Raw genomic sequence first — 14,254 nt, 5'->3', positions numbered from 1 at the left:
AACTCTTTTTTAATTTCTAATATTTTTATTGACATACAGTAATTGCACATAGCTATGGGGAACAATATGATTTTACAGTACAGAATACAATGTGTATTCTGTACCTCATTCAGAATAATTAGCATACCCATCATCTCATCATTTGTCATTACAGGTGTTAGAAACATTCAGAATTCTCCCTTTTGGTTACTTTTGAGATTCACAGCAAATAGCTGCCATCTATATTCCCCCAGTGTATCTTTATTTATATATTTTATTTATTTATTTTTTTACATTTTCCCACAAAATTTACTTTACATATTAACAAATTTTGCTCATGCTCCTTAGTTCTCAAAGTTAAACAACTTTCAAAATTTCAAAAACTGAATTTTAAAGACAACTTTCAAAATATTTGTTATAATTTTGTTTGTGACTCTATAATAAGAGAGACAGTAAGGTTTTAAATATTTTTGAGAAAATATTTATGTGTCAACTACTCAAACTTTTGAAAAGCAAACACCCAGCACATAATTCACTTATGAACCTCCCCAACTCAGTTCTGCCTACCAAGTATTCTGAGGTTCATCATCTACTAGCAAAAATCAGTCTCTTTTTCTTCCTTCAAAGCCTTCTTCAAGGTAATCCTCTGGTTGTGGCTCTCTTTTGCAATCTGTACTGATTACATTACTGGGCTGGAAAAGTCCAGGCTATTTTATGGTATGAATTTCTTCATATGGCTTCTCTAATCCTCTCTGCAAGGCAGAACGGTGCCAGGCAATCTTTCCAAGAGTTTCTGTTGGCTTTCTTGAGATCTACTTTAGTTCCATAGCTTTCTGTTCCTATCTTCAGATATGATATTCCAGTCAAAGCCCTGGCAATAATGAGTATTTCCAATTTATGGTGCAAGGCAACAGGTATTGCTGAACTCATGCAAATAACGATTCTACCACAAAATAAGAATATTCACAAATATTTTTCAGTTCCTGAGGGGTCAGGTAGGGAGAAAAGATTACATTTCAATTTAAACAGACAAACAAAAAGCATTTTAACAAATTGTCAAAACTGTTAGCAGCTCAAAAGAAAGCAAAAATCCTCAAATCTGAAAAAGAAAACATAGAAAAAAATCAGTAATGTTTTAGTCAAAAGTCATAAAAATTCTATTTCACCAGTTCAGTCTCATGTAATTAATCTCTCTTATGTTGAATTTGCAATGTTACCATGGACTGATCTTTCCATTTAAATCATGGAAGTTAACATTCTATATTATTATTGATATTTCTGGACTTGTCCCGAAAATTAAGTTGGTCATTTTCTTAGTTGCTTTTTGTTCTCTTTTTTTCTGTCTGTTTGCCTTTCTTTAGTTTTCCTGGTATAGCACTGTCTTCAGAACTTCTTGAAGAGCTGATCTGGTGTTGGTAAATTCTTTCAGGTTTTGTTTATCTGAGAATGTTTTTATCTTTTCTTCCCATATGAAGGATAATCTTGTCAGGTATAGTATTCTTGATTAAAATTGTTTTTCATTTAACACTTTGAATATATTTTCACATTCTTTCCTTGCCTGCATTGTTTCTGATGAGAGAAAGGTTTGATGTTAGCCTGATGGAATATCCTTGTTTGACCAGAAACCACCACAGAGGCACAAGAAATGTGAGAAATCAAGACAATATCCCTCCTCCAAGGGAAAAGAACAATCTTTCATAATCCACAAACAATGTAATGGAACTCTTGGAAATGTCCGATAAAGAATTCAGAATATTCATAGTGACAAAACTAAATTTGATTCAAGAGATGAGAGACAATGAACTCCAGAAGGTGTAAGAGAAAAGAGACAATGAATTCCAGATGAGGAAGTTTTTCCATTATTTGAAAGAGGAAATACGTACCATAAAAAAAGATTCAAATGGAGCTATTAGAGATGAAGGCTGTAATACAGGAAATCAAAACTACCCTTGAAAGTGTTAAAAGCAGGGACCAGCAGTTAGCGTAATGGCTATGTCGCTGGACTCCCACATAGTCGACTGTGGTTCGCATCCTGGACCTGGTGGCTTAAACTCACACCGGGCGCATGTGCGTGCTTGCCCAAGATCCCGAGAGGAGAATGGAGGAGAAGGGATTGTGGTGTGGCCATCCCCCCTGGGGGGGATTTCTCGCTTTCTGTCTCTATGTCTCTCCCTGTCTGTCTGGAAAGCGCACGCGCCCTATAGCAAAAACCTCCCCCCCCCAAAAAAAAGAAAGTGTTAAAAGCAGATTAGACCTTACAAAGATCAAATTTTAGAAGTCAAAGACAAAACCTCTGACCTAGAAAAAAGATCACCAAAAAGACTGAGAAAATAGTCCAAAATAATGAGCGTAATATACAAGCAATACTAGATACTATTAAACAACCAAACATCCAGATAATTAGTATCCCAGAAGGTGAAGAAACTGATAAGGGCATTGATAATTCCATGAAATCCTGGAAGAAAACTTTCCAAACCTACAGAGCCATTCAAACATCCAGACCCAAGAAGTCCGAAGATCCTTAATAGAATCAACTCATGAAGATCTTCTGCAAGGCACATCATAGCCAGATTGGCCAAAACCACAGACAAAGACGAAATATTAAAACTGGCAAGAGAGAAACATCAGGTTACTTATACAGTACTTTTTTACTCACATCTGAATATGGATGTCTATTAGAATTGATGATGATAATAATTTTTTTATTACAAGTGGTTTGGTGTCATAAAAGATCTATCCACCATCTCTACTATCTTGTTCTCTATTCTTTCCTAATCCATTCCCAATATGCTTGAGCCAGAACTCTGCAAATCTTACTGCATATCCCCCCAAGTTATGGCACTTTTTGGGTAACTTCAGTGTTTCTGCTGATGAACCACCCAACTTACCTCCTTACAACTACCCAATGTTGCCTTTGTACCATTTTAGTAACTGAGTCCCAGGACCCTGAAAGTCAAAAACACCCCAACTATTTTACTTCTGAAATATACAACTCCAAGTTTCCATTTCATGGCCATGACATCCCTTACTTCTCATTCTTTCACTGCCACTTTACCTGTTCTTCAACTGTACTGTACTGAGTTACTTAATCTCTTGATCTACCAGCTAGTTAGCCAGTTAACTGAGCTGCTGCTCTCTTTCTCTTAAAGGAGCAGCAAACAATAGTGGCTCCTTAAAAAAACAAACAAACAAACTGTTACACACACATAAACATGTGTTACTACATGCAATGGCATAAAACAGCAAATTCATCATTACATAACTAGCATGCAAGTGCACTCCAACCAACTAAAAGGTTATCTTGTGGTCTTAAAACATGACATGACATGAAGTGAGGGAGCAGACAATCATCCTAACTCCATTTTCCCTATTCAAGGTTTCTCCATAGTAGAAGCACTCAGAGTTTCTCTCCAGTGTGAGATAGTTCATGGTTCCCACATCTATTACATTCATAGGGTTGCTTGCCATGGTGAATTCTTTCATGTGCTCTGATATTTCACAAACAAGAGAAGGCTTTCCTACGTGTCTTACAGTCATCAGTTTTCTCTGCAGTGTGACTTCTTTCATGTTTTTGAACACAACAGGGAGAACTAAAGCTTTCCCACATCTCATACATTCATAGGGTTACCTTTCAGTGTGAGTCCATTCCATGCTATGAACAGAAGAGGATCAAGAGAAGGTTTACCCACATTGAACACATTCATAGATTTATTTTCTAATGTGAGTCCTTCTATGCTTTTGAACAGAAGAATGAGATCAAGTTTTCCACATTGGGGACAGTCAGTGTGTTTTTCTCCAGTGAGTTTTTCATGTTATCAAGAAGAGCTGAGAAAACTAAAGGCTTTTCCACATAACTTACACACAGGATTTCTCTGTAGTGTGAACTCTTGTTTATTTGAACATTACTGGGAGGACAAAAGCCTTTTTCTATTGCTTTCATTCATAGGGTTTCTCTCCAGTGTAAGTCTTTTCATACTTTCAAACACATGAGAAATGATAGAAAGTTTTCCCACACTGAGGACACATATAGGATTTCTCTCCAATGTGAGTTCTTTCATGACTTCCAACAGAACTGTGACAACAAAAAGTCTTCCTACATAACTTACATTTATAGGGCTTCTCTCCAGTTGTGAGTTGTTCTATTTGTCAAACAACTGAGACAACCAAAGGATTTCCCACATACTTTGCACTCACAGGGTATTTCTCCATTGTGAATCTGTTCATGGTGTCAAACACAAGAGAAATGAGAAAAGGCTTTTCCTCACTGGGGATATGGAAAGGGTTTCTCTCCAGTGTGCGTTTTCCCATGGTTTCAAACAGAACTGAGATAACCAAGGCTTTCCCTCATACCTTTCCCACTCATACAATTTCTTTCCAGAGTGAGTATTTTCATATCTTTTAAAAGAACTGGGAGATTAATTGCTTATATTCATGGGGGTTGTTCTTCAATGAGAGAAATATTTCCTGCACTGGGGACACATATATGGTTTTTCTCCGGCATCTGTTCTTTTATGACTTCAAAAAAAAACTGTGACAATGAAAAGCATTCCCACATACCTCACACTCACAGGGTTTCTCTCCAGTGTGTTTTTTTCATGTCTTTGTACAATTCTGGGAGATTTAAAGGCTTTCTCACATCACTTACATTCATAGAGTTTCTCTCCAGTGTGAGTCCTTTCATGCTTTTGCACATAATAGGAATGAGAGAAGGCTTTCCCACATACTTTATACTCATAGGGGTTTCCTCTCCTTTGTGAGTTTTTTTTATGTGTTTGAACAGAACTGGGAGATTTAAAGGCTTTCCCACATTGCTTAGTCATAAGATTTCTCTCCAGTGTGAATCTTTTCATGCTCTTGAACATAACAGGAATGAGAGAAGGCTACACTCATAGGATTTCACACCAGTATGAATTCTTTTATTTGTTTTGAACAGAACTAGAAAAAAACAAAGGCTTTCCCACATACCTTACACTTATAGGGTTTCTCTCCTGTGTGAATTTTTTGGTGAATATGAACAGATCTGGGAAAACTAAAGCCTTTCCCACATTGGAAACATTCATAGATTTTCTCTCTAGTGTGCATTTTTTCATGTAATTGAAATAATTTGTGATAATAAAAATTCTCCAACACATTTATAAGGTCCAACTCATGTTGTGACCCCTTGCCTCTTCCCCACTTTCACAAGATATGAAGGTTTTTACATTTTGATTATTTTCATGTGACTTCTTTGCATATTCCTTACATTTGTATGGTTTCTGTCCTCTTTGAGCTCTGATAGGCCTACTAAAAGAGGAAAACACTGAGTCTTTCCCCATGTACTCTTCTCACATGGTTTAAGTTCAGGATGCCTTTGCTCATTCAGGTGGTTTTGTGTAAAATGACTGATGATTTCTCTACATGAACTACCTTCTTTCTGATCACATGGACTTTGTAGTATATGACTTCTTAGCTTTTCCTTGGCATTTTGATACGAATCTTCAAGATTCTGGTCTCTCATATTTTCCAGCGCAGTCCAGGTTCTTGATGGCTTCCCACATCACATCTCTGTAGAGTTCCTTCTGTGAAGGTTCCAGCAAAGCCAATTTCTCCTTGATAAAGTTCACAACCACATCTTCTAAGGCCACTGGGTCCATTCCTTTGACAATCTAAGTTTGAAAAATCAAGCTTCTTCATAGAAGATCATGCTGAATCCAGGCTGAAAAAATTAAAAAAATAAAAAAGAAAGAAAAAAGAAAAAAAAGAACCAAAGTAGAAATATGTGAAACAGAAACTGGAAAAACAATAGGAAATATCAATAAAGTGAAGAGTTGGTGTTTTGAAAGGTAAACAAAATCGACAAACCTTCAGCTAGACTAAAAAAGAGAGAGAGAAGAAATCAAAATCATAACAACAGAAGAAAAATAACAACTGATACCAGGGAAATAAAATGAATCATGACACTACTAGTATTATGAACAATTTATGCTATCAGATTGTATAATCTGAAGAAATGGATGCAGTTTTAAAACATGAAAACCATCAAGACTGAATCACGGAAAAATGAAAAAAATATGAACAGACTAATAATGTATAAAGAGAGTGGATCTGAAAAAGTTTCCTGTTAAAGAAAAGCCTGAGATCTGATGGCTTCTGCCTAACATTTAAAGAAGAACTAATATCAGTCCTCCTTAAACTCTTTCAAAAAATCAAAGAGAAGGAAATACTTCCCAAATATTCTGTGAGACCAGCATTACTTTGATACAAAAGTCATACAACAGCTCTACAAAAAAGTCAAATTACAGGCCAATATTCCTGATGAACATAGATACAGCAATTCCCAACTAAATAGTAGAAAACTAAATTCAAGAGCTCATTATAATGATTATTCACTATGATCAAGTGGGATTTATCCTAGGGACGCAGAGATGGTTTAACATATGTAAATCAATAAATGTGATAAACCACATTAGTAGAATAATGAAAAGAACTCTATGATCATCTCAATAAGTGCAGAAAAATCATGAAACAGACCCAGCATCACTCTTCAACAATTTAGATAGAGAATGAGCATACCTTAATACAATAAGGGCAATAAGCCCACAGCTATCATACTCAATGGTGAAATTTGAAAGATTATTCTTTAAAATTGGGGGAAAAAATGAATGTTGACTCTCACCAATTCTATTAAACATAGTACTGAAAGACCTCAACAGAGCAATTAGCAATTAGAAATAAAAGGCTTTTAAATTGTAAAGAGATGTTAAATTATCTGTCTTCAGACGGCATGTTCTTTTTATTCATTTTTAAGGTTTTTGCCACAGGGCATGTGGGCTCACAGAGAGGAAAAGTGAGAAATTACTCCCAGGGAGATGGTCATGTCACAATCACTTTTGGGTTTTGAATACACACACATATGCACAGCATGATTTTTAAGCTGTTGGATCTGGGACTTGAACCATCGTTGACCGTGTGGGAGTCCAGAGCCTCAACCACTACACCACCTGCTGGGCCCTGCAGATAATATGCTCTAATATACAGAAAACCTTAAAGACTCCATGAAAAACCTCTTAGGGCTAACAAATTCACTAAAATTGCAGGATACAAAATTAACTTATAAAAATTAGTAGTCTTTCTACACATTAACAAGTACCTGATAAAGAAATATTAATAATGATAAAAAATCTCATTTACAATAGCTACGAAAAACCTAAAAATAAATTTAACTTAGGAGTTGAAAGATCTACACTTAAAACTGTAAGACATTGGTAAAAGAAAACCACAGCATCCCAGATAAATGACGAATCAAGCGTTTACATATTAAAAAATTTAATACTGCTAAAATGTCAATACCATCCATAACTATCTATAGATTCAAAGGAGTCCCTCTCAAAAATCCCATTTTTTGAAAGAGAAATAGAAAAAAATCTTAAAATTTGTATGAAAATATAAAGGAATATTAAAAGTAATCATGAACAACAAAATGCTGGAGGCTTTGAACTACCTAACTTCAAAATATATTACAAAGCTAATAGTTATTGAAATAGCATGGTATTGGCATAAATACAGACACATAGTTCAATGAAACAGAAGAGATCCTAGAAATAAATCTTTGCATTTATAGTTGATTGACCTTTGGCAAAGGTTCCAGAGCACACATTGGGCAAATTACAGTATCTTCAATAAATGGTATTGATAAAAATGGATATTCTTCATGGAGAAAAATAAAATTAGACTATTTTCTCACACCAGATGAAAAATATCAACTTAAAATGGACTAAAAGTTTAGTGTAAAACCTGAGACTGTAAATCTACTATCAGAAAACAAGGGAAAAGCTCCATGATATTAATCTAGGTCATCAACTTTTGAATGTGACCCCAAAAGCATGAACGATGAAAGCAAAAACAGAAAAAAAGGGGGTTACATCAAACTAAACAACATTTGCGCAGCAGAGAAAACAATCAATAGAGCAAAGAAACAACCTATAGAATGGGAGGAAATTATTGTAAGCCAAAACAACCATGTATGATGTTGTAACCCCTCATCATTTGATGAGGGGTTAATATCTAAAATATATAGCAAAAAAATAAATTTCTCAATAAAAAAAAGACAAAGGACCTAAATAGATATTTCTCAAGCAAGACATACAAATGACCAATAGTTACATTAAAACATGCTCAACATCACTAATTATTAGGGAAATTAAAATTAAAATCACACGGTAAAGAATAAAAATCATAAACAACAGAAGAAGCATTACAACTGATGCCAGAGAAATAAAAAGAATAATGAGACTACTAATACTATAAACAATTTATGCCATACCATAGAGATTCAGACTATGTAATGGTGATTAAGATGACTGGTTTTCACATGACCACCTGCACAGTTTGAGTCCTGGATCAGAAAACTTGAGAAACATGCCATACACATGTGCATGAGTGCAAAAAATTCCAAAATGAGGGATAAATAGAGGAGAAGGGATTGCGGAATGAACCATTCCTTATTGGGGGATGCTTTCTCACTTTCATTCTGTCTCTCCCTCTTTCTTTCTCTGTCTTTTTTTCAGCAAGTGCATGTGGCCTCTGGCAAATAAAAAAAAAAATCACAGTGAAATACCACCTCACAGCTATCACATAACTATTATTAATAAAGAAAAGCATTGGTTAGGATATGGAGCAATTTGGAACATTGTACAACATCATACATGGTTGGTGTAAGTGTAAACAGATGCAATCACTATGGGAAGCAATATGGAGGTTCCTTAAAGAACTAAAAATAGAACTACTATATTATCTCCCAATCCTACTTCTGAGTATTAATCTAGAGGAAATAAAATGTCAAAGAGACATCTATGCTTCCATGTTCATTATCTTTATAATAGTCATGATATGAAAACAACTTATGGGTCCATCAATGGATGAATGAGTAAACAAAATGTGATATACACACACACACACATATATATATATATATATATATAGATATATACACACATGCACACAATGGAATAATATTTAGCTTTACAAAAAAGAGGAAAATAGTGTCCTTTGCAACAATATGGACTAACCTGGAGATCAGCCACATTATTTATTTTTTTTGGAGAGGTTTTTGCTATAGGGCGCATGCACTCACCAGACAGACAGAGAGAGACAGAGAGAGACAGAAAGCTAGAAATCATCCCCCAGGGGGGATGGCCATGCCGCAATCCCTTCTCCTTCTTTCTCCTCTTGGGATCTTGGGCACGTACGCACATGCACCCGGAGGGCATGAGTTTTTAAGCCACCGGGTCCGTGACGCGAACCATGGTTGACTACATGGGAGTCCAGAGACATAGCCATTACGCTAACTGCTGGTCTCATCAGCATGTTAAGTGAAATAAGAATGGAAGACCGCATGAATTCACTTAGGTATGGATTCTGAAAAAGCTTGATTTCATAGAAGCAGAGGGTAGAATGGTGGCTACTAGAGGGTAGAAGGTGAAGAGATTGGGAGACTTTGATAAATAATTACCCATAAATCTATATTCAGATTATTCTAATGTGTTCCCAGGATGAGGTACTAGTAAATCAGAATAAAAAAAAGCAGGCCAGTGGGAGACATGGTGGTTAAGGTGCTGGACTTCCACATGGCTGACTACAGTTCAAGGTCCAGACCTACTGGCTTGCTTTCTCACTTTTCCTTCTTTTCTGTCTCTCTCTTTGAATCTTTCTGGTGAGTAAATGTGCCCTATAGAAAATTAAAAATAATAATAAATAAAATTAAATAATTAAAAAACGTTAAAAAGAAGACAAATAATTTGGGCATGGGACAAAGAGGTGAAGATATTTTCATTCAGTTTTTAAAAGTATTTATTGACCGGATATTGGGTGTATACCAGATTGGTGTTGAATATATATATGCACATACACACGAATCAGGCTTTGACAGATTAAGTATCTCTGCCAGGTTATAATAATGTTAACTGAAAAGTAAATATGCAGAGTGATAAACACAATATTAGATTGTATTTATAAGTTAAAAGACTAAGTGAGTTCCTTTAAAAGGATTCAGAGGCCAATAATTACAAGAATGTGCTAGATCTTTTCCATAGTGATATGTGAATAGAATTTAAAAAAATCAAGTTGAACAAAGCCATTTTCACAGAAATACATACTATAATGATAGCAATTGCATAAAAACATATACCAATTTCAAAAATTTCCAGTGAAATATATATATATATATATTCTAAAATATTCATGTAAAGTATTGATATTTGAGAACTATGAATGGATTTCAAACATTTTTTGTACTAAAATAAACTTGTACTTTAATTCCTTTTTCTCATGAACATTTTGAAGTCCCTCATATATATGTATATGTGTGTGTGTGTGTGTGTGTGTGTATGATTAAGGCCTGGGGAAGATAGATACCAAAATTATAATGGCAGTTTTTTAAATGTAATCTAATTTAAAAAAATATTAAAGTATTGCTTGAAAAATTATAAATCAATAAAAACAAATGAGAGGTGTCAGACTAAGTGAAGACAAGCATTAGTCATAACTTCATTTCTGGATTAAGGATAGAAATAAAGCTTAGCTCAGCAGATCTAGCTCTTGTCTCCTTTTAAGAAGTACTGATGGTTGCTGAAGTTCTGATTATGGTGAGCATTTGTAGAACCATAATCAGAATAATAAGATAAAAAGAGCAATAAAGAGACAGTTGTCAGTGAGGGGTGATGGGAAGAACTGATGAGTAACATTTGGGTATCAGATTAAGATTAGGCAATATCTTATTCATTGTGGAATCACTTTCTGTAGACACTTTAGAAAACCAAATTCATGTGGTGAAGTCAAGTCCTTGTAAATTTTATTCTTTATGTCATTGAAGTTTTATGTCTCCTTTTAAGTTCAGGTGACAGGTGACAGTCTTTGAAGAAGATCAGCAAGACCTAGAAGCAGGACTTAAAATAAAAGTACAAGTGCCTAATAACTCTTAGCTTTTCCAGGGTCTTCTAAGTGGTAGAGAACAACACTATGTAACTCAGCCTCTGCCCCTGCCAACCTTAATCCTTGTTGTCATCTTGCACTTATCAACTTCCTTGTGCCAGTCACTGACCCAGAGTCTGAGAGATTGGATAGATACATGAGTGGATGGGGAATTAACTGAATTAATCAATAGATGAAACCCATGGACATTACACACAAAACTGGCATTATAGAACTAATGTCATTCTGGAGGCAGTCAATGGATAACTAGCTGATTCTCATTACTAAACTTGAAAATCCTGTAAAATTTATCAGGAAACCCACTGACAATATATATGGTTTGTAATGAATCTTTTCCCCCTAATTATGAACACCTTTCCCCCCCAAAAATATGTGTGTATTTGTTATATTATTGATGTGCTGCTAAGTTAGATCGCTATTTTTTTTTTGTAAATGCAATAAATGTTTCTTCAGCACATATAATGTGCTAGGTTCTGGAGGTATAATAATATGCAAAACATGTATGACCCTGAATTTCACAGAATTTGTCATCTTGTTGGGGGCTTGATCTCAAATGTAAGTAAGATGCAGAATGATAATGGCTCTACAGGAGAATAAAGATAGAAGAACTGTTAGAGGACAGAGGCAGGACCTAGGGAAAACATACGTAGTGAAGAGACAGCTATGTATGAAACTGAAAAAAGAGTAAGACATAATCACGAGAGATAAGGGACATTCCAGGCAGAATAAATGCTGTTCAAAGGACTCGAATGAGACAGAACACAAGTGTGAGGAATTGGGCTTGTAGAATGCCCAATGTATGAAAGGGAAACTGAGATTATCAGTGTCAAGTACAGGGTCTTGGGCTTTATCCTAAGTACAAAACGTAGACTAGAGGGGTTTCCAGCAGAAAAGAGATGATATAAGCAAGGGAGACTAGGTAGGAGGCTATCGAGGTATTTATGATGAGAAAGCATAGTAAAGCCAAGGGAGTGGGCTTTAGCCACAGTCTTTATTAGTCTGCCCCAACCATTTCAGGTAAAGTGGTGTGTTTGCTATGCAACCTCAAGTTCGAGTTCACCAGATCCTCTTCTGGCCATATTTCTCTATTTCCAGCTACATTTACTGATCTTTGAGGTAGTGTTGAGTCTTTGAATAAAATAGTGGACATGAAGAAGTATGTTTAAAAATGCATTTCATATATTTAGCCTTATGAAATTTGTAAATACGAGGACTGTATTCTTATTTGTAGAACTATATTAAGTGTGCGGAAAAATTATATAATGCCAAAGTGGACCGAGTTGACTTTACAAGTGACATAGAAGATACAACATATAAAATTAATAAATGGATTGAAAATGAGACAAATGGTGAGTGCATATCCTATTTTTCTACAAGATTTGTTAGTTTTATGTGAGTCCTAGGGACTATGGAAATCTTTTCTACATATGAGGGGCCTGCAAAACATTTGTGGAAGGCCAGCCCTGTATACCAGTGGTTGGATCAGCCAGGCCCCACATGGCCAGCTCTGCTGAGAATGCCAGAACCAAGGCTTGGGAAACACACTGGGCATGTATGGGTGTGTGATCAAAATCCTGACATAATGAAGAAATAGAGCAGAAAGAACTGGCATAACCACTCTGCACTAGGATGGTGCTTTGTCACTCCACCCCCTTTCTATATGGTGGGAGCATGTACCCTCTGGCAACGATAATAAAAAAGTTATGAAAAATGTGTATTGTAAAAAAAACTGTATAGATTTCAAGATTTGTTTCAAAATCAACTTGTACTTTAATTCAATTTTCTCTCAAACTTTTTTAAGGTTTTTGCCATAGCACATATGTGTTTGCTGGAAAGAAACAGAGAGACAGTAAGAAGGGAGGTGAGAATTCACCCCCCACGAGACAGGGCCACACTGCAATCCCTTCTCCTCTATACTACGCCTAGGATTTTGGACACACAAACATATGTGCCTGGTGTGATTTCAAACCACTGTGTCTGGGATTCAAATCACAGTTTACCATATGGCAGTCTAGTGACATAACCACCGTGCCACCTGCTGGCCCCTTACCAACTTTTGAAGTACTCTCATATAAGAAATAGTTCTGCCTATTCTAAAGTAAACATTATTGTTATTTAAAAATGCTTTAGTATTTGTCTGCATGTAGTTCTAGGTAATTTTAATAATTTGAATGTTTTGGACTTTTCAGTCATTCTGTCTTTAACATTATTTCAGTTGATTGGGAAACAACCCTATGAAAAAGATATTATTATGACCATTTCATAAATTAATAACAAACTGAGAAAATTTAGTCAATTAAACTCAACTCAGTATTGCACATCCAGTTAATGGACAAAAACTAACAGTGATTTATAGAACAGAGTTTTCAGTGACTACAACATAATATTTCATTCTAATGTTTAATCTACTTTTAAAGGATTGTGTTGATTTTAATATCTTATTCCTTCTTGGACCAAATCTTATTAGGATATTATATTCTAATACCTAAGGAATATATTTTAATCTTATTTTATTTTCTAAATGATATATATTGTATCTTTCATAATAAAATCATCATTTAGCAGAATAATATGCAAAAAGTTCATGGAAAATGTATATTACGAAAAAACCTGTGGGTATTTCAAAAACTTTTGTGACAAAATTAACTCACACTTTACTTCCACTTTCCACAAGCTTATTGACATTCTCATGTATTTGTCAAACAAGGGCGGTACTTTCCCAAAAAAGTATATCTCTTTATTGGTAACTCTTTCATAGCTAGAGACTGAATTCCAGCTAATATTCTGGTTTAGTACAAAACAAATTAGGAAATTTATTCATCTTTGTTTTGTTATTCATCAGCCGATTTCAAAGCTAGCAGTTGTTCGGGAAGTTCTTGGCCTCTCTTCTTGTCCTTAGTTCAAGCAGATGGCCCCTGAATCTGTGTTCCCAGAGCACAGTGATCACATGGCTATACCAGTGTGATACAATTTGCTTTCTTCTCTGTTGACTTCCTAGTGCAAGACTGTGAGTCCTTCAATGGCAAGGACTATGTTTTCTATTGTTACAATTCAAATGCCCAGAGTAGTGATCTGGAATCTAGCAAAAATCTCACTAATGTGGGATAAATAAAGGAATTAACCTTTTCAGCAGAATGGAGTTAAATTATACTTGGCATCCTGCAGTAACCAGAAGTGGCCTATTCAGTACAGTAAGACAGTTACTCCAAGATTTGTCTTCTTGGGTCTGAATCGTATTGCCATAGATTTCTTGTGGCTTCAGTTTGTAAAAGTTATTTAATCTTTCCGGGTTTCAGCTTCTTCAGCA

At 35.3% G+C, this 14,254-nt stretch overlaps 1 protein-coding gene across 3 annotated transcripts in view; it reads left to right on the top strand.

Annotated features, from left to right (window-relative positions):
• Positions 1-14,254, top strand: part of SERPINB7 (serpin family B member 7) — a 73,783-nt gene that overhangs the window by 52,943 nt on the left and 6,586 nt on the right. For all 3 annotated transcript variants that reach the window (XM_027766235.1, XM_014581977.2, XM_014581976.2), the window contains exon 5: positions 12,179-12,296. In XM_027766235.1, the coding sequence (XP_027622036.1) occupies positions 12,179-12,296 (118 nt within the window). The remainder of the gene's footprint in view (positions 1-12,178; positions 12,297-14,254) is intronic.

This window comes from Tupaia chinensis, unplaced genomic scaffold (assembly GCF_000334495.1).
Source record: "Tupaia chinensis unplaced genomic scaffold, TupChi_1.0 Scaffold000065_1, whole genome shotgun sequence".
Classification (NCBI taxonomy): Eukaryota; Metazoa; Chordata; class Mammalia; order Scandentia; family Tupaiidae; genus Tupaia; species Tupaia belangeri.
This window is presented reverse-complemented; position numbering and strand designations above follow the sequence as displayed.